The sequence below is a fragment of the Phyllobates terribilis genome, unplaced genomic scaffold (genome assembly GCF_046119375.1).
Source record: "Phyllobates terribilis strain yellow unplaced genomic scaffold, ASM4611937v1 Scaffold_12__6_contigs__length_324123572, whole genome shotgun sequence".
Taxonomy (NCBI): Eukaryota; Metazoa; Chordata; class Amphibia; order Anura; family Dendrobatidae; genus Phyllobates; species Phyllobates terribilis.
In genome coordinates this window covers 8,210,294-8,234,143 of record NW_027362772.1, presented here as the reverse complement: position 1 = coordinate 8,234,143, position 23,850 = coordinate 8,210,294, and the positions used below count along the sequence as shown (strand labels likewise).

General features: G+C 43.7%; 2 protein-coding genes across 2 annotated transcripts in view; both read right to left on the bottom strand.

Annotated features, from left to right (window-relative positions):
- LOC141171888 (gastrula zinc finger protein XlCGF66.1-like) overlaps nt 1-23,850 on the bottom strand; it is a 469,561-nt gene that overhangs the window by 143,645 nt on the left and 302,066 nt on the right. The gene's annotated exons all lie outside the window — the stretch shown is intronic.
- On the bottom strand, nt 7,150-14,958 carry LOC141172878 (uncharacterized). Its single transcript, XM_073657500.1, has 6 exons — nt 14,802-14,958; nt 14,571-14,672; nt 14,374-14,497; nt 14,193-14,290; nt 13,904-13,994; nt 7,150-9,016 (listed from the first exon to the last, which is right to left on the bottom strand). Exons 1-6 carry the CDS (start codon nt 14,877-14,879, stop codon nt 7,740-7,742), a joined length of 1,770 nt encoding a protein of 589 aa, XP_073513601.1. The 5' UTR covers nt 14,880-14,958; the 3' UTR covers nt 7,150-7,739.

Below are 23,850 nucleotides of genomic sequence, written 5' to 3'. Positions count from 1 at the left end.
AGAGCGGTGCCACTAACAGCTCTTTGTAAATTTCAGCATCTCTGATAATGCACAGTAAGCCAGGTACACTGTGCATGGCCGGGTATGCAGCATGGACGCAGGAAACAGCCGGCTGCGGAATTTGCAGAGAACCATCTGTGAAGGCGGACTGTGTCCTGTCATCACTGCCTCTAGTTAATACACAGTGCGACGATAAACTTGGGGTGCGTACGCCGGACTTACTGCGCAATGTCAAAGAGCCAGTGGTAACAACGCTCTTGTAAATAACGTGACTCATGCTCACAGGGGTATAACGTCATTAGTGGGACAATTAGTCGGGGGAAAACAACGCCCCCCACAACTAGTCCCCCACTACTTAGCAAATTGCAAGCCCTGTTATAAAACTGATTTTATGCATAGGCAGCAATTAATAAGTAAAAAAAAAAAAAGCCTTGTAAGAAAGGTATAAAGGGATCAATAAATAAGTGGTTACAAATAGGAGATCCTGACCGGTTCCCTTTAAAGTTAAAATTTCTTGGAAATTACTAGACATGAATATTAGTGATGGGTGAGCACTAAAATGCTCGGGTGCTCGATGCTCGGGTCGAGCACATTGGAATTGCCCAAATCGATGGGAACAATGCTCAAATGACATGGGAACAGCATGGGGAAGACCCCTGAAAGCATTTCTGACTCCCAGGTCACTGCTGTAAACAATGTTGTCAGAGGTATTACACCACTTTTACGGACTCACAATAAAACATACAAAAAACGAAACCAAAATGGATTTTCCTGGGAAATATGATAAGGAACATCCTTTCTAGGGTAATGACTTGTATATAAGGCAAAATAAATAACCAAAAACAAAAATACTCCTCCACACCATAGGCTATGTTCACACATAGCGTTTTTCATGCGTTTTTGCACTTTTGTATTGCTTTCAACCATGACAAATGCATTCACTGGGAAATGTAATTTTAACATTTTACAACATTATCTGGCCATGTGGTGTGTGAGACATGATCAGACACATCCTGTTTCATTTATGAAGGAGGGACTCTGAAAGTCACAAAGCCTATTTTTATAGGGCCATCAGGCGGCCTTTACTATTCTTAAAGGGCCAGCAGTCGGTCCTCACTATTCTTAGAGAGCCATCAGCCGGCTATGCTTTGTTGTTCCCATTACTAAAGAGTGGGTTTCCTATACTGTTATAGCGTATGCAGTGAGTGGCAAGGCTGCGCAAAAGATGGATGCACCCAAATACCCCTTTGAAAATTTGGACGCACCCCAGTACCCCTTTGAAGAGACTTAGAGGAGGGTCTCATGAAAAAATGTTCCCATTATTAGCTACTGGATCTCCCATAGTGTTGGCTTATCTAGTGAACGTAAGGACTGCCAAAAATTGGGAGGCACTCCAATGCAGCTTGGAAAATGCGTGGAGGAGGGTATCATAAAAAAATGTTCCCATTAGAAAGGAGCTGGTCTCCTATACTTGTAATGCCCATGCACTAAGTGTATGGGCTGACAAACATTTACCCCTGGGGGGTATACATGAACATACTGTATAAAAAAATTTTTTTACGGGCATCATAAACACCCTTTAAAAAAATTATGTGGGTGTTGCACCGGTCACCCTAGTGATATGGTGGTGAAGGATGAGGATGAGAAGGAGGACGACAAGAGCAAATAGCCCAAATCAGGAAGCGTATACCCAACAACTGCACTCTTCTGGTCACAAATCCTTCCCAACATCTGCAATGTAGAGTTCCAATGCGTTGGGACATCACACACCAGTCAGTGAGCCGGAAGCTGCAAACGTTGCTGAAGCACGGCAAGGGCAGTGGAAGCTGTAGCTGACTTTCTAAAATGGGCACACAGGTGGTGTACTTTGACAAGCAGATCCGGCACCTCCAGGTAGCTTTTGAGAAACCGCTGAACCATGAGGTTAAACATATGGGCCAGGCATGGTACATGTGTGAGCTCACCTCGCCTCAGTGCCGCCACCAGGTTTCGGCCATTGTCACACATGACCATGTCTGGCTGTAGGTTCAGCGGTATCAGCCACAGATCTGCCTGCTCTTCCAGAGCTGTCCACAACTCTTCAGCATTGTGCGGTTTGTCACCTAAGCATATTAGCTTCAGCACAACCTGTTGCCGCTTGGCCGAGGCAGTGCTTCCAGCTTGTGACTGATGTGGTCATTTCGGAGATGGAGGCTGAAGAGTAGAAGGAGGCTGAGGAGGATGAGGTGCAGGAGCTGTAGACTGTGGGGGCAACCCTGATTTACCTTTGGCCCCCAATCCTCGGCGTCGGGAGGATGTGTTCAATCCCAAGGTCCGACTGGGTCCCGGCTTCCACTATGTTAACCCAGTGTGCTGTCAGCAAGATGTACCGTCCTTGCCCACAAGCACTTCTCCACGTGTCCATGGTCAGGTGTACTTTCCCTGTAACTGCATTGTTGAGGGCACGGCTAATGTTGTGGTACACGTGCTGGTGTAATGCGGATGGCACACCGGGAGAAATAGTGGTGGCTGGGGACCGAGTACTGAGGGACGGCCACCACCATCAGGTTGTGGAAAGCATCCATCTCCACGAGCCTAAAAGGCAACATTTCGAGCGAAACTAGTCGTGAAATGTGGGAACATAGTAGTGTGGCCTGTGGGGCGTTGGCTGCGTATTTGCGCTTGCGTTCCAAGGATTGGGGTATGGACAACTGAACGCTGCGCTGGGACAAGGACATGTTTGCTGATGGTGCTAGCTGAGTGTGCAACGACAGGTGTAGGGCAGGAGGCATCTTCACATGCACTATGGACAGGGGATTGGCTAGCACGCACAACAGCAGAAGAAGCAATGGTGCCACCCGCAGACACTGTTCCTGGACCCTGGGGTTCAGCCCACAAAGTCGGGTGCTTTGCTGCCATGTGCCTGATCATGCTGGTGGTGGTCAGGCTGGTAGTTTTGCTACCCTTTCTGATGCTGGCCTGGCAGGTGGGTCAAATGGCCTTTTTGGGGTTATCGGCAGAGTCTTTTAAATACAACCAGACTCGGGAAGACCTAACAGTTGTACTGGCAACTTCCGTCATGTTGGTGTTATGAGGAACAGTTGCCGCCTTCTGTCTGTGGCCACCACACTGCTTCTTCCTGCCTGTTGGGGTGCTCTGCCTCCCTCCCCCTGTGTGTCCTCCTGCCAAGTGGGGTCAGTTACTATATCATGCACCGCCTTGTCTTCCACTTCCGCACCCTGGTCCTCCTCCTGACTTTCTGGCAATTGTGTCTCATCATTGTCCACCTCTTGTGCCACTTTCCCACCGTCGCCTTTGTGTGACCTTGGCTGCTCAAATATTTGGGCATCGCTACATACAATCTCCTCTTGCCCCACTTCAAGTGGACCAGGCAAGAGGCCCGAATTTATAAATGGAAAAGTGAACAGCTCTTCGGAGTGTCCAAGTGTGGGATCAGTTGTCTCTGGGCAATCGGCATGGTGGGAGGAAGGAGGATCAGGGTGAGGAATATGCGATCCAGACTAATGGCTACTGAGACTTGACCGTGTGGAAGACAGGGTGGTGGTGGTGGCTAAGTGACTGGAAGCATTATCTGCTATCCAACCAATAACCTTTTCACACTGCTCTGTGTTCAATAGTGGTGTCCTCTATTAATTGGGACAGGAAGGTTGAGCGAGAAGATGTGGGTGTTTGTTGTGGCACAATTTCAGCTTGCCCACGGTCTCGGCCTCTGCATGCACCATCATGTCCAGTTCCCTGTCCGTTGCCACATGCCTTGCCCATTTTAAATGGAGGACAATATCTTCCACGCTCACTACAAATGGCTGAATTTGGAGCGAACTTATATGTGATCCATGTGACGGACAAACCACAGATTTAAATAGCTGGCCTGTAGGTAACTATTTTTAACAGCACCGACCTTGTGTCAGTAAGTTCACTGACCCACTGAAACAAAATTTGAATGGAGGCCAATGGAGCGCAATTATATGTGATCCATGTGATGGACAAACCACAGTTTTAAATAGCTGGATTTTTAGCGCTGTAATATGGAAAGGACCTGGCTGTATTCTGCAGTGCCAACAAGCAAATGGCGCAGAAAAACAGTGTTCTCTGGATTGACTTTTAAGCAAATAGTCAGGATAAAGATAAAAAAAATGATTCCTGGCCCCTAATACCAGGGGCGATTTCTACAAATATCTGTAAAAGCACCAGCAGACAGAACTGGAATGGAGCCTTTTGCTATGAGCACTGCAGTCTGATATATACCCTGCCTGCCTAGCATGGGGGCGCTAGGTCTGATATAGACCTGATGACCCTGTGTGGCAAGCCAATCACTGTAATGCCACAACCAACATGGCTGCAGCTTTACATTGGGTGGCAGACAATCCCTGCATGTTGAATGGCACTCTAAAAAGCACCAAACATGCAGGGAGGGGACCCGAGCTCCCACCGAGCAACCCCGGAAATACTCGGTGAGCGCCGAGCAGTTGCGAGCAGTGAGATGCTCGGGCGAGCGCCGAGCAGTGAGATGCTCGGGCAAGCAGTTGCGAGTAGTGAGATGCTCGGACGAGCAGTTGTGAGCAGTGAGATGCTCGGGCGAGTGCCGAGCAGTTGCGAGCAGTGAGATGCTCGGGCGAGCAGTTGCGAGCAGTGAGATGCTCGGGCGAGCGCCGAGCAGTTGCGAGCATGCTGGCTCATCACTAGTTACGGTTCATTACAACATTCCACTCTAAAGCTACAGAATTACGTGACTGTCTTAACAAATCATGGCCCATCTTAATGGCTGACCCCATATTGGCAAAATATCTACCAGAGAGACAGCAAATCACCTTCAGAAAGGCAAAAAATCTCTGTGATCATCTTATGAGAAGCCACTATTATACTACCACTCCCCCTAATTTTTTGAAAAGACCACATCCAGTAAATGGATGTGTACCATGTGGTTGATCTGTGGCGTGTCCTAATGTCGAACATGCTAACTCTTTCACAGATTCCCAGGACTCTAGGACCTATTACATCACCAAACCGATAACTTGTACCTCTAAAGTGGTGGTCTATTATGCGACATGCCTCTGTCCTAAAATCTAAGGCTCACAACTAGATAACTTAAGACAAGAACACGTGAACACGTCCTAGGTATTGAAGCGGCGGTAAATGAAACGGATATTTCTACGTTAAAACTATTCCCAAGCATTTTAGAATACACCATAAGTGTGACACATCTAAACTTAAAGTTCGGGGTATTGACATGATCACCACTAATATTAGGGAAGGTCGAGTGAGCCAACTATTAGCCCAGAAAGAGAGCCGATGGATTCGGACTTTGATCACCTATATCCACATTGTTTTAGCTATTTTATTTGTCTTACCTTTTTATCTAGTATGGTTGGGTAGTAGTTAATAATTTCTATCTGTCAATGACGTTGAGGACTTCCATTCTGCTATTGGATAACATGGACATAATTGCTGGCACTGTATTGTCTCTCAAGATCTGTAACTTTTTTTCTGTGTGGGCATTTTGTCCAGTTATTATTGTATATATTTCATATTTATAGATCGATATATTGAGAGATATTTTCTTATATCTTATTATGCATTTATACTATGATCTCATATAATCGTGTTATACTTCATGCTTTTCTTAAATATATACTTTGTTTTGTCATGGCCAATTAACTTCTCTGACTTATATAGAACTGGCTATCGCCTATACCCCTTAGATACATATATACATTTGGGCTATGCTATTATTGACAGTTTACCCCATTATGCTTGTTTCTTTTTCTCTCCGGTTGTATTTGACTATATGTCTGTGGACTGGGCGGTACGCATGGCTTCACTGTTCTCTGTGGTGTCCTCGCTGGCCGTATCAATCTGTGCTCCATGACGCGTGATCACGTGGTTCCCCACGTACTTGCGGCGTGATGGATCATATGACGCGGTTGCCATGGATGCGGCGGTGTAGCAGTGATTGCCATGTGTCATGCCACGCCCTCCCCACACCCATTGGCGGAGAGACTACACACCCCCTTTTCTATTAGCTCAAGGGCCCTTTTTAAACCCTACCCACCTTCATTGACGCCACCTCCTGATGAAGGCAGCCGTGCCAAAACGCGCATCAGGGTGAGCGCAATTGAGGAGCGTATTCACATCCACTGTGGCTGTAAGTATTCTATAGGGTTCATGCTACACTCTTTTTACTGCCGTTCTTTAATCTTTTTTCCTACTTAGGTGCATTTTCTAGGCTTTAATATGTATTAGGATATACTTTTACCCTGTAGCCTAAGAGTCAGGGCACTGATACCACTTATAAAGATCTGCTGTCCCCGGTATGAGCTATCTATATTAGTACCTATATATAGACAGCGGTATGACTAACCTCTTATATAGCAACTACTTCTGACCTACCTCACAAGCACCTGCACTTTTATTGAATGCTTCACTGCATTTTAACAATATATTCTTATTTTTTGGCAGCGCAATTATGCACTTACATCAGAAAAGAATCATGTTAATTTGTCTCGTGCTCCTCATTAGTGCTCCTCCATTGTTTTACTATTAACTGTCTCTGCGATTCATATTTTTTTCCTGTATAAATTATAATTAATAACATTTTGTAATTTTTTCACTATTATATGGGACTCTGACGTGAAGTTTTTTCCTCTTGTTTCTTATGTATGGAGGAGGATGTGGGGCCCATTATACTGTATACTGGTTGGCCCACGACTTTGTCAAAGTTTTCATGTTGTGAGTTTTACATTCCTGATGTAGAATCAGTCTGGGTAAATGTACATGGACATGGCAATAATGGAAAACTGCTAATTGGACTTTGCTACAAGCCTCCTAATATAGCTGAACACGTAGAGGATGAAATGCTGCAACAAATTAAAAAGGCAACAAAAACAAGTCATAGTGAAAAGTGTTGGATCCCTTGAAATTGTTCCAGAAAATGAAGTAATTCTCCCAGAAAATTATTGCAATTACATGTTTTGTTATACAAGTTTATTTCCTTTGCGTGTATTGGAACAACACAAGAAAACAGAGAAAATAAGGCAAATTGAACATAATTTCACACAAAATAGGCTGGAAAAAATTGTTGTCATCTTGCCAAAATTGTGGGTAAACAACTTTGTTTCAAGCATGTGAAGCTTGTTCAAACGCAACTGTGGCAAGTAACAGGTGTGGGCAATATGAAAATCACAGCTAAAACTAGATAAAAAAGGGAGAGGTTGATTCAATCTATGCATTGTGTGCATATGTGTGCCACACTAAGCATGGAGAAGACAGAAAAAGGAGACGAGAACTGTCTGAGGACTTGAGAACCAAAATTGTTGAAAAATATCAACAATTTCAAGGTTATAAGTCCATCTTTAGGGATCCGCATGTTCCTTTGACCAAGGTGCGCAGCATAATCAATAAATTTACAACCCATACAGTCAAATATGGTGGAGGTTCAAAGGTGTTTTGGGGTTGTTTTGCTGCCTATGGCACTAGGTGCCTTGACTGTGTGCAAGACATCATGAAATCTGAAGATTAGCAAAGGATTTTGGGTCACAATTTAGTGCCTAGTGTCATAAAGCTGGGTTTGCGTCCTAGGTCATGGGCCTTCATACTTTACTTTCCCCTTGTTGACAGTGTGTTGTAGCCTCCCCTCTGGTTCCTCAGGAGGTACAAGAAACTCCTCAACGGCTTATTAGGGAGTTAGGTCTGTGGTGGCATTTTTAGTTGTGCAGCTAGGGCCTTTATTGTCTGTACAGAGACTAGTTGTGTGTAGTTGATGCATTCTCCCCTGTGTGGGTTCTCCGGTGGTTATCAAGATGCGCTTTCTGGTTAAAACATTTCCCACAATCTGAAAATGAAAATGGCTTCTCCACTGTGTGGTTTCTCTGGTGCTTAAGAAAACTAGATTTCTGGTTAAAACATTTTCCACATTCTGAACATGGAAAAGGTTTCTCCCCTGTGTGAGTTCTCTGATGTTTGATAAGAGTTGATTTGTCTGTAAAACATTTCCCACATTCTGAACATGGAAAAGGCTTCTCCCCTGTGTGAGTTCTCTGATGTTTGATAAGAGTTGATTTGTCTGTAAAACATTTCCCACATTCTGAACATGTAAAAGGCTTCTCCCCTGTGTGAGTTCTCTGATGTGTGATAAGAGTTGAGTTCTGTATAAAACATTTCCCACATTCTGAACATGAAAATGGCTTCTCCCCTGTGTGAGTTTTGTGATGTTTGATAAGATTTGAGTTCTGTGTAAAACATTTCCCACATTCTGAACATGAAAATGGCTTGTCTCCTGTGTGAGTTCTCTGATGGTTGATAAGAGTTGATTTCTCTGTAAAACATTTTCCACATTCTGAACATGGAAAAGGCTTGTCCCCTGTGTGAGTTCTCTGATGTTTGATAAGATTTGATTTCTGAACAAAACATTTCCCACAATCTGAACATGAAAAAGGCTGCTCCACTGTGTGGGTTCTCTGATGTTTGATAAGATTTGATTTCTGAACAAAACATTTCCCACATTCTGAACATGGAAAAGGCTTCTCCCCTGTGTGAGTTCTCTGATGTGCGATAAGATTTGATTTCTGTACAAAACATTTTCCACATTCTGAACAGGAAAATGGCTTCTCTCCTGTGTGAGTTATTTCATGCCTAACAAGATTTGATTTCTGATTAAAACATCTCCCACATTTGGAACAAGAAAATCTATTCTTCGCTGTGTGAATTTTTTGATGTTTAAGAAAAGACTTTTTGAGAGGAAAACTATTTCTATATTCTGAATGTGAAAATGGCTTCTTTGCATTAGGAGCAGTTTGTTTTTTAATGCTTATTTTGTGACTATGATTTTCCTTAGTAGTCGGTAATGAATCAGAAGACAGGACCTGTTTCATAGGATCAGATGACAGATCTTTGCTGTGAAGGGATGATGGTATATCTGGGGAAATGTCATTCACTTCAATTGTATCCTGTGGGATCTCAAGATCATCTGATTTAAAAATTGAAGATGTCAGCTGTCCCTCTGATCTCCGGGTACAGTCATCTGCCAAGAATAAAACCAATTATTTTATTTTTTTAAAAAAATCCTTGAATTTTATATTTTTGAACATTTCTACTTAAACTGTCTGTAAATAAAGGCAGGTTATATAAAAAAAATTCACTTATTCACCAGGACAACGACCATCTAATAGAAAACCTCATAGAATGAACCAGTGGAGCGTGGTGTTCAACTGTTTGTTCATTCTGCCTCCCAAATATGGAGTAAAAGGTGTAGGTTCTGTCCAGCCACTAAGATTAGGGAGCCTGGGACCAGTAGTACCATCCAGTCTGGCGGTATAGGTGTGTGTGCTGTCCAGCTGCAGTAATCTGCTCCCTGCTTCAGCCATTTGGAAAGCACCGCACCCTACTAAAGCTGGAAGCATATTGCCGGAAGCTGCCAGATCCAGCCGTGTTCTCCTCTGGTTCAGTCCTCTGTGCTCAGCTCCCGGCTTGTGTATTTGTTTCCTGTTGTGACCCTGGCCCGTTTACTGACTACTCTTGTGTCTTCTGATTTTGTACTTTCTCTGCCCTCCTGGTTCTGATCCGGCTACCTGACTATTCTTCTTCCCATCTCACTCCACAGAATAGCAGGTAACACCGTGGCCCAAGCCTAGGGGTCTCTGTGTAAGTCCAGATCCATGTAGAGGGGTTAAAGGGAGATGAGCAAAGTAATTTGTGAAATCTGTAAACAGGGTAGATAGTGACAAGCCTGCTCATGGTGGCCATCTTTTGAGCTGCCAGATGACCATGAACAGTGCCCCCAATACATTGTGTCTGCGAACTATTCCAGCAAGATCTGCATTCCTAATAGCTAAATGGCGCTCCTTCCCTTCTTAACCTGCCATGTGCCCAGACAGTAGTGTACAACCGTATATAGGGGATTGTCGGATTCAGGAGAAGTTGGAAAATAATTTGTAAGGTCCATTTGTCTCCTATTATCCTTTGTGAAGAATTCCAAAATTATCACCTCATAAAGTGACACACGTCAGATTTGAAAAATGGGGCCGATTAGGAACAAAAAACTGTCTGCGGGAAGGGGTTAAATCAGAGGATTACTGAAGTCAAAAACTGTGACTATAGACAACAAAACATCTACTGAAATGATCAAACTCAACAGTCTCCATCAGAGAAAAATGAGAAACTAGTGGAGAAACCTCTCTGGGGTAATTAGAGTCTGGGGCTCGGTGGCTCTTGGCAATCTAAACTAACTATCTATCTAAACTAAGGGCCAATATTTTCTGGCAGATGAGTTTCTTGAAGAAATACTAAACATTTAAAGGAAACTTTTTACAATACTGCAGAGCTGAGGTGTCTTAAATTTAGATCTTGGGCATTTGGAAGAGGCAATGGAGATCTTTTTGAAAGACTACCAGGGAGTTACAGACTCACCTAAGTGAGGCCGGCCGATCCCACCACAATCAGACTATCATACAGAATGAACTTGTAAAAAAAATGAAAGAATATATAAACATGTAACATCCCCAACAACAACGTATGTATGAAGGGAAAAATCCAACATTAAACTGGAGATGCACTCATTTATGGTGGACCATTGGAGGTATGATGGTTGAGGAGGTAAAGGTGGCTGGGACCCTAGGAGGCAGCGATCATGCTATTATAGAATTTTGGATAACTAGAGGAGGAAGACATGTGAAGACTCAAACTTCAAGGTTAGATTTTAGAAAGGCAGATTTTTAGAGACTCAGAAAGAGAATAGGAGGGATCCAATGGCTGGATGTCCTTAAGGACAAAAATGTCCAGGAAGGATGGGAAATTTTTAAAAATGAGATTCTCAAAGCACAATCGTTAACAATCCCGAAAAGTAGGAAGAATGGGAAGCATTTAAGGAAACCAGGATGGATGAACACAGAACTTAAACACATGCTAAAAAGAAAGAAAGAAATGTTTATTAAATGGAAAGATGGAGGCATATCTAAAGAAGATTATAATGCAGTCTGCAGATCCTGCAGGGCACATATCAGGTTAGCTAAAGCTGACAATGAATTAAGGCTTGCAAGAGATGTCAAAAGCAATAAAAAAGAATTTTGGGGGTATGTCAAAAGTAAAAAGAAAAGTTAAAGATGCTATAGGATTTTTACAGGATGAAAATGGAGAAATGGTAAGAGAGGATGTTGAGAAGGCCGAACTTTTTAATTCCTATTTTGCATCTGTTTTCTCTCAGAAAGAAAATGTAACATCAACTGATCTTCACTGTCCTTTCAAAGGAATAGAAGAATCCAAGTTATCTGTAAACAGAAAGATTGTGAGGGAATATTTAGCTAACATAAATGAGTTCAAGTCTCCAGGTCCAGATGAATTACACCACAGAGTACTGAAGGAGATCGTAGAAGAAATTTTAGAACCACTCTCCATAATCTTTGAAAATTCTTGGAGAACAGGAGAAGTCCCAGAAGACTGGAGAAGAGCAAATGTTGTTCCTATCTTCAAAAATGGGAAGAAGGTGGACCCAGGGAACTATAGGCCGGTGAGTCTGACTTCTATACCAGGAAAGATCTTTGAACAAATTATTAAACAACATGTATGTAAGTACATGGATAAGAATGAAGTGATTAACCAGAGTCAGCATGGGTTTGTAACTAACAAGTCATGTCAGACTAACTTAATTTCCTTCTATGACAGAATCACTGACTGGGTGGATCAGGGAAATGCTGTAGATATAGTATATCTTGACTTCAGCAAAGCATTTGACAAAGTGTCTCACACCATCCTTATTGAAAAAATGACCAAGTATGCAATGGGCCAGGCAACTGTTAGGTGGATTCATAACTGGCTTAGTGATCGGACTCAAAGGGTGGTTGTAAATGGCTTCACATCCAGCTGGATGAATGTCTCAAGTGGGGTACCACAGGGCTCCGTCCTGGGACCTGTATTGTTCAACATCTTTATCAATGATTTAGATGAAGGAATTGAGGGTAAACTGATTCAATTTGCTGATGACACAAAGCTAGGAGGGATAGCTAATACTAGAGAAGAGAGAGAGAGGATTCAAAATGACCTAAATAAACTGGAGCAGTGGGCAGCAACCAACAGAATGGTTTTTAACAGGGAAAAATGCAAAGTACTACATCTGGGCAATAAAAATGAAAAAAGCATATACAGAATGGGAGGAATAGAGCTAAGCAACAGTACATGTGAAAAAGACTTAGGTATACTAATAGATCATAGACTGAACATGAGTCAACAGTGTGATGCAGCAGCAAAAAAGGCAAATACAATTCTGGGATGTATTAACAGAAGCATACAGTCTAGATCACGTGAAGTCATTATCGGTCTTTACTCCTCTTTGGTCAGACCTCATCTGGAATACTGTGTACAGTTTTGGGCACCACATTTTAGGCATAGACAAACTGGAGCAAGTTCAGAGAAGAGCGACCAGAATGGTGACTGGTCTGCAAACCATGTCCTATGAGGAACGGTTGCAGGATTTGGGAATGTTTAGCTTGCAAAAAAGAAGACTGAGAGGAGACTTAATAGCTGTCTACAAATATGTCAAGGGCTGTCACATTGTAGAAGGATCATCTTTATTCTCATTTGCACAAGGAAAGACTAGAAGCAATGGGATGAAACTAAATGGGAGGAGACACAGATTAGGTATTAGAAAAAACTTTTTGACAGTTAGGGTGATTAATGAGTGGAACAGGCTGCCACGAGAGGTGGTGAGTTCCCCTTCAATGGACATCTTCAAACAGAGGCTGGACAGACATCTGTCTGAGATGATTTAGTGAATCCTGCTTTGAGCAGGGGGTTGGACCAGATGACCCAGGAGGTCCCTTCCAACTCTACCATTCTATGATTCTATGATGAGTCCTGACCAGAAGAGTAGAGAAAGTATTAGTGCCCCCATTTCAGGAGAGATTGTGCAGGAATCAGAATTTCTTAGGATTGAAAATATAATGTAATTTCTGATTAGTGTTGAGTGAATTTGTTTGGCATTTCAAATTTGGGTTCGTGTTCGGGGTTCTGGCTAGTTCGCACCAAAAAATCGGCTCCACCCACGAACATCCCTGATTTGCCACGCTGTCACGCAGATGTGCGCAAACAAGCCGGAACCCCGAACACAAACCAGAATTTGAAATGCCAAACAAATTCACTCGACACTATTTATGACGTGGAGTGAATCCATGAAACCAGGGCTCGAGCCATGCCACCACATCTCCTGCAGGCGTGAATAGATGTATATTACAGCCATCAGCCACGCACAGCTTAGAGATATATCATGGCACAGGTGTAATGTTTTTTGTGTAGGTTATCGCAATCCAGCCTGAAGTTAGTTGGTTTTAAAAGAAGTTGAAAAGTCAGGATAAAGAGAAACTCTGTTATTGTACAGAAATTCACAATTGGCCCTCACTGCACATTTAATGTTATCGATCAAAAAAGTGAAGTTTGGCCAGAAAGACTGGACCTGGTCTTGTAGGGACCATACGAGCACATTCAGCAGCACAGAAGGGAGAGAAGGTAGATTCATCCAATAAGATATCAGGGATCTAGGAAGCCAACAGCATCATTACCCTCCGCTTTCTCTTACAGGCTCATTATAATATTTTTCTTCAAGTGATTTTCTCACTTGTCAGCACTTTCTACGTACGCTGTCATTTGGCTTTGCAGTTTACAGGCCTGGGCAGGTAAAGGTCAGCGTCTACTAATCCCAGGGGGCAGGTGGATCCTCCAGGTTGTACGTTCTACAGAAAAGATCTTTCACAATTACACAAAGTAAATTGAATATTTTCGGACGGAGGAGAATGTTTTGGTCTAGCGGCAAAATGGTGATCACACGATTGCGATACGGCCGGACTACACCACCGATAAAGCAGCCACAGCCGGTGACTGAGAAGAATCTGTGACTTCTCTGCATTTAGTGGTCACTACTCACCAGGGTAGTCATATGTAGGAATCTCCTCCTTATACCGCTCATCACCCCTCACATATGTCTCTGTAGTATTAATATGGGTCAGATCTTCACCCTGAAACAAATATTATAAAAGTCACAGACAGATGGAGAAGTCACATGTATGATCAGCTCTAATCCTGCCATCTCCACTGTTCTCATTACACAAGTATAAACCATATAATACTGGTGGATAAAACAAGACTGAGCACAAGACCTTCACGGCCATCTACACATCATAGGGGAGATCTCATGACAACTTCTCTCCATCTACCTGATGATCCTGAGGAACATTGGGATCTTCTTGTTTACAGTCCTGTGGAAGAAGAGGACGGGGACATCTCTCTGGTGTTGTCCTCTTACTGGATAGATCTAGAGGAAACACATACGGGGACTGAATTCATTTTTTACATACAGATAATTATAGGCCGTGTGTATTTAGTTCTGTCTATTACCTGGTGATGTGAGGGGCTGGGGAACCTCCATCATGATGTCCCTGTACAGGGCTTTGTGTCCTTCTAAATACTCCCACTCCTCCATGGAGAAATAGACGGTGACATCCTGACACCTTATAGGAACCTGACACATACAATGATACCGTCATCCCCCGATCCCTCCATAGCGTTACTGTATAATGTCCCAGCAGTGTCACCTCTCCAGTCAGAAGCTCAATCATCTTGTAGGCGAGTTCTAGGACCTGGTCATTGATGTCCTCATGTATCAGGGGGTGAGGTGGAGGCTCCGTGATTAATCTCTGGTTATGGAGAGACAGCTTAATAAATCTCACTACAGACATTTCCAGAGTCCTCACCTCTCCAGTTCTGTCCATCTGTTATTCCCATAGATAAGAATGATGTAATGTGACGTCATCAGAATCTCTCACCTCTCCAGTAAGCCAGAAGAGGATCTCTAGGGTGAGGTGTAATATCCTCTCCACCATCTTGTCCCTGTCCATATCCATCTTTGATAGGTAAATCAAGAAAATTTTCTTATATAGACGATCTTCACTGAGAGGATCCGGTATTGTAGAGACCTGAACGAGAAGATGAGCCGATGTAACATCATAAAAATCCTGTGTAATAATACAATTACTGGAGACAATAAGGGAAACATATGAGATTTATTATTTCACAGTTTTTAGTTTTTTCTTTAAATCTAGTAATAAAACCTACTTATTTTAGGCCACAGACAACAAGCAATTTCTTCCTCAAAGTCTGCAGCTGAATACGTTTCTCATAGACTCACCTTCCATAACGCTAATTCTCGTCTCATTTTCCGTCACTAGAATTGGAATTAGCAATACTGCAGGAGATATTTATTTCACATGACATGAGAAATAACTACTTCATGATGAGGAAACATCTTCTACTACGGATCTAAAACCATATATGGAGACAGTCCGTCACTGACTACATCACCACTGGCCGTCTGTATGAATGTTTCCCGTCTTCCCTGAACTGTAATCTTCTATTAAGTTAGATCTCAGGTCTGATTCACACACAGAAGTTTGAGGCTTTTATAAAAGCTGTTTTGTTTGCACAAATGCCATGGACAGAAATTATTTGATACTAAAGTCTACATGTACAGTGTATTATGGGTTTTATTTCTAGCCTTAGGCTTTCCTATATTACAAGAAAAAAAAAACAGAAAAAAAGCAGATATTAAAATGTTTCAAAAGAAAATTTGCACCAACAATTCTTCTAAAAAGAAAAAACATGCAAAAAGCAGAAGACTCATTTTGTAATATTTTAACATGTTATGAACTCCTTTGGGCACCAGAACATAGATGTACACCTCAGGGATGGCACAGGTGCGGCTGCAATAAAATCCCTGGCAGTTTAACCACTTGCTCCTGCAAAAAGTAAACATGGCATCTAAGAAGGTGTGACAGAGTTCAGCTGAATGCCCTCCTCCCCCAAGTACTGGGCCTGTAATATACAAAAGTCTATTAGGCCGGGCCAGAGGCAGAGTTCCATAACTTACTTTTTAACGCCTCCATAAACATTAGACTAAAGTTACATGGAAGCACTGATTTTGGTCGACTATATAATGTATTTGGTGACCTCCCTACAGATGCAGTCAGTCATACAAACCACAGGAAAGCTGGAATATTTGAGTATGGGGGGAGTCTGGAGAGATAGCTGTCTGCCAAATGATCCTTCAGCCAACACTTATCTCATGTGTATGGGGCAGTTAGTATTACACTGACAGGCAGTGATAATACACGGCACTACAGTAGTACAGTGCATCACCTGAGCAATCAAAGGCTTCTGTGTTGTATGATCGCACTAATGAGAGTTATTTTAAAAAGTTTATAAAAAAGGTTTAAAAAAGTTTTAAAGTGAAAATATCACAGTTTTAGCAAAAATAAATATTTGTCACTGTAAGGAAAACATGCATATAATGAGAAAATGGAGAGGGAGGTCAGCTCACTGTTTATTTAATGCACCTTGTCTGAAGAATACAGCATGAGCCGCCCTGGTCAGGGACTGTGAAGAGGTTCTTCTGTGGGCGTAACGCTACTCAAACAACATAGGGTGAGGGTAAAACAGAGTGGCAATACTTTATTGAACCACAAAGTGGACATTAAACATACAGAACAGTTCAGCAAATACCCAAGATGGTACATTACACAGTCTCATCCTTCCATCTCCGCCCGCCTGGGATAGAACAGCTGCGATTTTGGAGACTTCCAGGGCCAACTGCCTCAACCAGTGGCCCTCCGCTTCTGGCTGGCCCCCACAGAGAGAAGGTAGCAGCAAGCTTAGGAAGTCAACCGTCCATCGAGGTACAAGACCAGGAGACCCGATGGTCCCATCCTGGCCTCTCCGACAGTTTCCATGGGACCAGACGACCGGTGGGTCCCTCCTAGCAACACCAAAACAGCATATCCATGGGGCCAAGTGACTTTTTCGTCCTCTCCTGGACTTCCCAAAAGTATCCATGGTCTCTCTGATGGTTAATGGAGCAGATCTGATACCCTTAGACTAGAATCATGTAGAATACAAATCTGTGTCTCTTTAGATGCCATGCAATCCATCTACTTTCCTGAAGGATGTCTCCCATTCTCCTTCCAAAGTCCTTCTGATGTTCTGTGATTCTCTGTCCCAAATTGCATTCTGTCTACAGCACTACAGACACCCCTGTTTAGATTTACATCTCTGTAAGGTCATAAAGCCCAGGTAAAGGTGCAGGTATCACCTATCATTGTTTGAGCTAATCTATTTACATAGTTGGTATCACAGGGGCTGTTGTAAATAAACTTTCAGCTGACTTAGTACAATTTGTCATTAGCACAGTAAACATGATTGCTTCCAAACGAATAGAATTCAGCATTCAGGGTTATACAAATACTATGACCTTTTTGATCAGCAAGAGAAATACAGCCCCTGACGAAGCTACTGTAGTAGCGATACGCGTAGGGCTTACCTCTCTGCAGTGGACTCCCTCCATAGGTATCTATGCCTGCCCTACGTGTATCGCTACTACAGTAGCTTCGTCAGGGGTCATATGTTTTTTAACCACTTGTGTGTCCCTACATGAAATAAAGTTGCTATTTTATTTATTATTTGTAGTAATTCTTATTATTTTTGGATGTGCATTATCTCACTGTGCAAGCTTTTCTCTACCTACTTCTTTATGTGCTTTGTTGCACAGTTACCATTGCCCCCCGTATCATATTTCAGTGATTTAGATTGTGTGGTGCCGACTGCCAAATATCTTAATAGATTAATGTCTTCTAATACATTTTTTAGCGGATCTGACGTGCATCCCACGTATTGTAGTTAACTCTCTATACACTCTATTAAATAAATGACCCCCTATAGTGTTACAATTGATGAAATTGAGTATTGGAAATTGGTGTACCGTTAGGTTTTCTTCAAATGTGTTGGTTTCATTAACATAGTTGCATGCTTTACAGGGTGTATGTCCACATTTAAAAAAACCCTTATAGGATAACCAAGTTACATTGCGCTTGATATTTGTTTCTTGCTTATTCGGCCTGGTGTAGAAGCCTTTTTGGATCCAAAGCTCAAACAAAATATGCAAAAGAATTTACAAAGTCTGGAGGATGCTATCTCACACATCAAAATCACTACGTTTGAGAGAGATATCAAAGACTACGAGTCAAATTCAATTTACACATGGAAATGAAACAAACCAGGAGCTACTGTTCTGAAATACCGGTCACACAATAAATTCAAAGGAAATAGAGGAGAGCGGAGGTCAGCCTCACAAATCCTAATGTGTCCATGGGTTCCTCTAATTATAATTCTCTGATGACTTATCTGATGCATCAGTGGGATCAACTAAAGACAGATGGAACAAAAATAAATTCTCAAGAACGCCCCACAATCCAGCAGAAAACAACGGGCGGCAGAAAGCTCAAACGTGCCCGGACATGTGCGTTCCACGCCGGAGGGCATCACGGTCTCCTATCTGCGCATGCGCATGTCCGGAAGCATGCGTTCCACGCCGGATCGCATATGGTATTAGATTGCATACCACCAACATAGAAAAATCCTATCTCTGAGATCAGCATCATGGGAGACTAAAAACAAGTACTGCACATCCTCCCATCATGTAATAGGCATGTAGATCTACTTTATCACTACAAAAATTATGGGATGGTGGCCCACAGTATATTCCTAAATGGTCAAACTTGACCTCTATTGCACAATTAGAGATACACAAGGATCACCACACTTGTCAATGACGAAATAGTATAAGTGGAATATAATTGATAAGAAATAATTCTGATATAGAAGCTCAGATATCTCGGTGAAGTACAACAATATGTGAACCCCATTCACAGGGAACTGACTAGCAATGGGTAGAGCATAAAATCCAAAAATATAATCCAGAATGGGACTGTATTCACACAAAACAGGCATAGGAAATTTGCTCATTGAGTCCCTTAGGGGCTCGAGAATCCAGTCTAACAATCCACTCACTTTCCTTTCAGAGGATACATCTATTGTGATCACCTCCTCTCACATTGGGTTTAACCACCACAATGATACAAAAGGAGAGGTCTCCGGGTTCACCTCGATGTGCACTGTTCATGTGTCTCACTAATGGGATCTCCTGACCATGGCGTATATCGCCCAAATGCTCCCCTACTCTCCTCCTAGACTCCCTCTTGATCTTGTCTACATATTCTAGGGGGCAGGTGCATTTGGCCATATATACTAGTCCTGAGGTTTTACAGTTGGAATAATCCCACTGGAAAAAGATTTTAACCATGGAGGAACTTGAGAAAGATTTACATGGTCCCATCCAATTACATGTACAACATTCTCCAGATCTAAAGAAACCGCAGAGTCTTCTATCTAGCCAAGTCCCTTTGGGTGCAGGTTTTTTATAGAAACTGTGCATGGTCCCTAATTGACCAACCCTTTCTGAAAGTTATTGTGGGAGTAGATTCCACAGCACCCTCAGGTCCGGGTCGACCACAAGTATATCCCAGTGTTTTCTGAGGATATTAAAGATACAGTCACTCTGATTGTCATAAGTTTTTCTTACTCGTGTAGTCCAATCTTCTTCTTGGTCTCTTGGATTGGTATGGAGGAGTGTCTGTCTCTCCCATTTTTCTGCAAACGATGATGCGGAATCGAAAATGTACCATGAGTACCCTTTATCCCTTAATCTGGTGTTCAGGTCTATTGCCTGTATATTAAAATCTGTGACATTCGAGCAGTACCTTCTCAACCGTAAAAATTGGCCCTTGGGTTTTCCTCTTTGTATGGGGATGGGGATGGTGGTTATCCCACTTCAATAGTTTATTAGTGCTTGAAGGTTTATGGTAGATGAGAGTCCCTAGGGTCCCATTTCAATCTTTCTTGATCAGTACATACAGGAACGGCAACTGGTAATAATTGGTGTTGGTCTGCTCCTTTAAACAAAATGTACTTTTCAGGTTATCCCCCCAGCACCCTCACTTATCTTCCCTTCTTTTGAGGCCCACAGAGTCAGACTCTACCGGCCCTTCTCCCTGCGAGTGGCGGTTGTCTATCGCCCTCCGGGCCCCTCGCGTCCCCTCCCGTCAGTTTGTGGATCATTTTGCCACTTGGCTTCCAAACTTTCTATGCTATGACATCCCCACCCTCATCATGGGAGACTTTAACATCCCAATTGGCGATTCCGTCTCCCCATCTGCCGCTCATCTTTTATCTCTAACTTCCTCCTTCGGTCTTTCACAGCTTACTAATTCTCCTACGCATGATGGAAATACTCTTGACCTGATCTTCGCCCGGCTCTGTTCAATATATGACTTTACTAACGCTCCTCTTCCGCTCTTTGATCACAACCTTCTTTCATTCTCTGTCAAGAACTGTCCCCCTGCTCAAGACACCCCCACTTTCCACACTTACAGAAATATACAATCCATTAACACACAGAAATTTATGAAAAACGTTGCAAACATCATTGGCCCCTACCCTCTCATGTCCTGACTCTGCACTGAAGCATTATAACGAAACATTGCAATGCTCCCTGGATGAAGCTGCACCTCCTACATAGAGAAAACTCGGCACAGACAGCGACAACCCTGGCACATGCTGTAAACACGTCTTCTCCAGCGGTGCTCCAGGTGCGCTGAACGGCTGTGGAGAAAATCTAATCTGCCCGAAGATTTCCTCCATTATAAATTTATGCTTAAAACCTATAACTCCGCTCTTCACCTCTTCAAACAATCCTACTTTAACAACCTCATCATCTCACGGTCCAATAATGCTAAACGCCTGTTTGACACGTTTCACTCTCTCCTCAATCAAACAGCACAAGGCCCGACCACCGATCTCAGCGCTGACGATCTGGACAATTATTTCAAAGAAAAAATTAACCATAACCGACGGGAAATTTTCTCCCAATCCTCAAATGTAATGCATGCTCCCCCCTCCCACACTGCATCTTGCTCATTTTCTGACTTCGAACCAGTCACGGAAGAAGAAGAAAAAAAACATCACTGGGCGAGAACTGTGCTGCTAACTACAGACCTATCTCCAATCTTCCCTTTATCTCTAAACTCCTGGGACGCCTCGTCCATTCCAGTCTGATCCGCTATCTCTCAGATAACTCTCTTCCTGACCCTTTACAATCTGGTTTCCGCTCTTTACATTCTACTGAAACTGCCCTCACTAAAGTCTCTAATGATCTACTAACAGCCAAATCAAATGGTCACTACTCCCTGCTGATTCTCCCAGATCTCTCTGCATCATTCGACACTATGGATCACCAGCTCGTCCTCACTATGCTAAGCACTATCGGCCTCAAGGACACCCTTCTCTCTTGGTTCTCCTCCTATCTCTCTGACCTCTCCTTCACTGTGTCTTTTGCCGGCTCCTCCTCCTCTCTCCTTCCCCTTATTGTCGGGGTTCCTCAATGATCAGTCCAAGGCACCCTTCTTTTCTCCTTATACATCGCTCCTATGGGACAATCAGCAGATTTGGTTTTAAGTACCATCTCTATGCTGATGACCCAATCATACACCTCTTCTCCAAACATCACCCCTGACTTATTACAAAACACCAGTGATTGTCTTTCTGCTGTAACTAATACTATGTCTCCCTCTATCTAAATTTGAATCTGTCAAAAACTGAACTACTCGTATTTCCTCCCTCCACTAACCTACAGTACCTGTGCCCAATATTGCCACTTCAGTTTGTGGCTCCACCATTAATCCCCAGCAACCAGCAACAAGCCCACAGGTTTGTCTTGGGGTCATACTCGATTCAGATCTTGTCTTCACACCTCACATCAAATCACTCGCTCGCATCATCTACACCTCAAAAACATCTCTAGAATCAGAAATTTTCTTACCTTTGACTTGGTAAAAACTCTCACTGTAGCTCTTATTCATTCTCCTCTGGACTATTGTAACTCTTTACTAATCGGTCTCCCTCTATCTAAACTCTCCCCTCGCCAATCCATCCTGAATGCAGCAGCCAGGATCATATTCCTCACCAACCGATACACCAATGCCTCTTCCCTGTGCCAGTCATTGCACTGGTTGCCCATCCAATACAGAGTTCAATATAAACTTATCACTCTCACCCACAAAGCGCTCCATGCTTCAGCACCCCCCTACATCTCCTCCCTCATCTCAGTCTACCACCCTACACGTGCCCTTCGTTCTGCTAAGAACTTTAAACTAAAATCCTCCGTAATACGAACCTCCCACTCCCGTATCCAAGATTTCTCGCGTGCTGCACCAATTCTTTGGAATGCAGTACCCAGGACAATTTGATTAATTCCCAATACCCACAGTTTTAAGAGTGAAGTAAAAACCCATTTCTTTAGACTGGCCTATCACCTCAACACACTTATCTAACTGTCCCAGTTTGGCCCATATTAAAATTTTCTTCAAAATCATGTTCATACCATCCATGCAGTGATTAGCCTCTGTCTGTACTGTACACATACTGGATGGAGACCAGTTCATGAAGTGCTACGTACTTACCCTATTTACTATATTAAGGCTGTATTATCTATAAAAAAAGGCGGTATGCGTGTTTCTGTCTGAAGCCTCGATAGACTGCGCGTGCGTGACGCGCAGTCTGGCTCCAGAGAGAAGCACGCATCCAGCCTGTAACATACCTGGCGGCGTCCTTGCATAGTGGTCCATCTCCCACTGTGCAGGAGCGCGCACTTGATCTCCTGTCCAGAATGTCTCTCTGGCTTCCCTCCATGCTGTCTGTTTGTGTCTGTCTCTGCTGCCTAAGGGCGGCGCCCGATCACTTCCTGCTTTTTGTACCTGCTGTGGGTCACACCCCTTGTGCGTCCTCAGCCTATTGCTGTCTGACACTTGGTATATAGCTCAGCAGCTCCCTTCTATCCCTGCCTGAGCATAGTGTTTCCTTCAGTGTGTGCTTTCACTCTGAAGGTGCCAGGTCCCGTTCTTTGTTTCCTTGTCTGCCTTTCCTGGAGGCTGTATTTCCAGGCCTGTCTGAACTTAGTCCTGTATGTCTCCTGCTTTGCGGTATCAGCTCCCGTGTCTGAACTGAGTTCTGTATGTCTCCTGCTTTGCGGTATCAGCTCCCGTGTCTGAACTGAGTCCTGTATGTCTCCTGCTTTCCGGTATCAGCTCCCGTGTCTGAACTGAGTCCTGTATGTCTCCTGCTTTGCGGTATTAGTTCCCGTGTCTGAACTGAGTCCTTTCTGTGTTCTCTTGTCTGTCCTGTCTGAACTCGCTCCTAGCCTGTTCCTCCTGCCTTCTAGGGGCCGATTACCTAGACCCGTTCCTGTATCTTGTCTGTCCTGTCTGAACACGCTCCTTGCCTGTTCGTCCCGCCTCTCTGGGGGCAGTATTCCCAGACCCGCTCCTGTATCCCGCTGCAGTGTCGGTCTCCTCCGTACACTCAGTTCCAGTCTGAACTCTCTCCTATCCTTTACCTGTTTTGCCTCTATGTCCGTTCCCTTCCTTTTTCTGCAGAGTCTGAACTCGTACCTAACTCCTGCCTGTTGTCTCTGTACTCCCGTTTGTGAGTTTGTGGTCCACTCGCTACTTCACTGCAAGTACCCTGTGGGTGTCTGGCTCTGCCTTTCCCTTCCTGTCTGTTCCGTGTGAACAGAGCCCTGTCCTCCCTGCTCAGCCTTGTCTGCACTCTAGCCGTGCTTGCCTGTACCCCTTTGCCTGTATTGTTCCTGAGTCCCAGTGTGTACTGGGTCCTATCCCGCCTGTGTTCCTACCTGCTAGTGCCTCCCTGTCTGCACTCTAGCTGTGCTTGCCTTTACCCCCCTGCCTGCATACCCGCCTGCCTGCATACCAGTCGTGCCTGCCTATACCCACCAGTCTGCGTGCCAGCCTACCAGCCTGTTCCTGTATTCCCCTGTGTGGGTCAACAGCCGTGTCCGGGGTCTGTCCTGGAGTAGCACCTGGTCCCTCTGCTCGGTTCCTCCTTGGTGCACTGGCGTCGTATGCCGTCGTGCGA

What these genes read in the sequence shown, in the direction of transcription:
- LOC141172878 (XM_073657500.1), bottom strand. Translation starts at nt 14,879, where the DNA reads ATGGATATGGACAGGGACAAGATGGTGGAGAGGATATTACACCTCACC. An exon ending in CCAGCCCCTCACATCACCAG is followed by an intron (nt 14,291 to 14,373) that starts GTAATAGACAGA and finishes TGTTTCCTCTAG; the next exon opens with ATCTATCCAGTAAGAGGACA. An exon ending in ATGTTCCTCAGGATCATCAG is followed by an intron (nt 13,995 to 14,192) that starts GTAGATGGAGAG and finishes TATTTGTTTCAG; the next exon opens with GGTGAAGATCTGACCCATAT.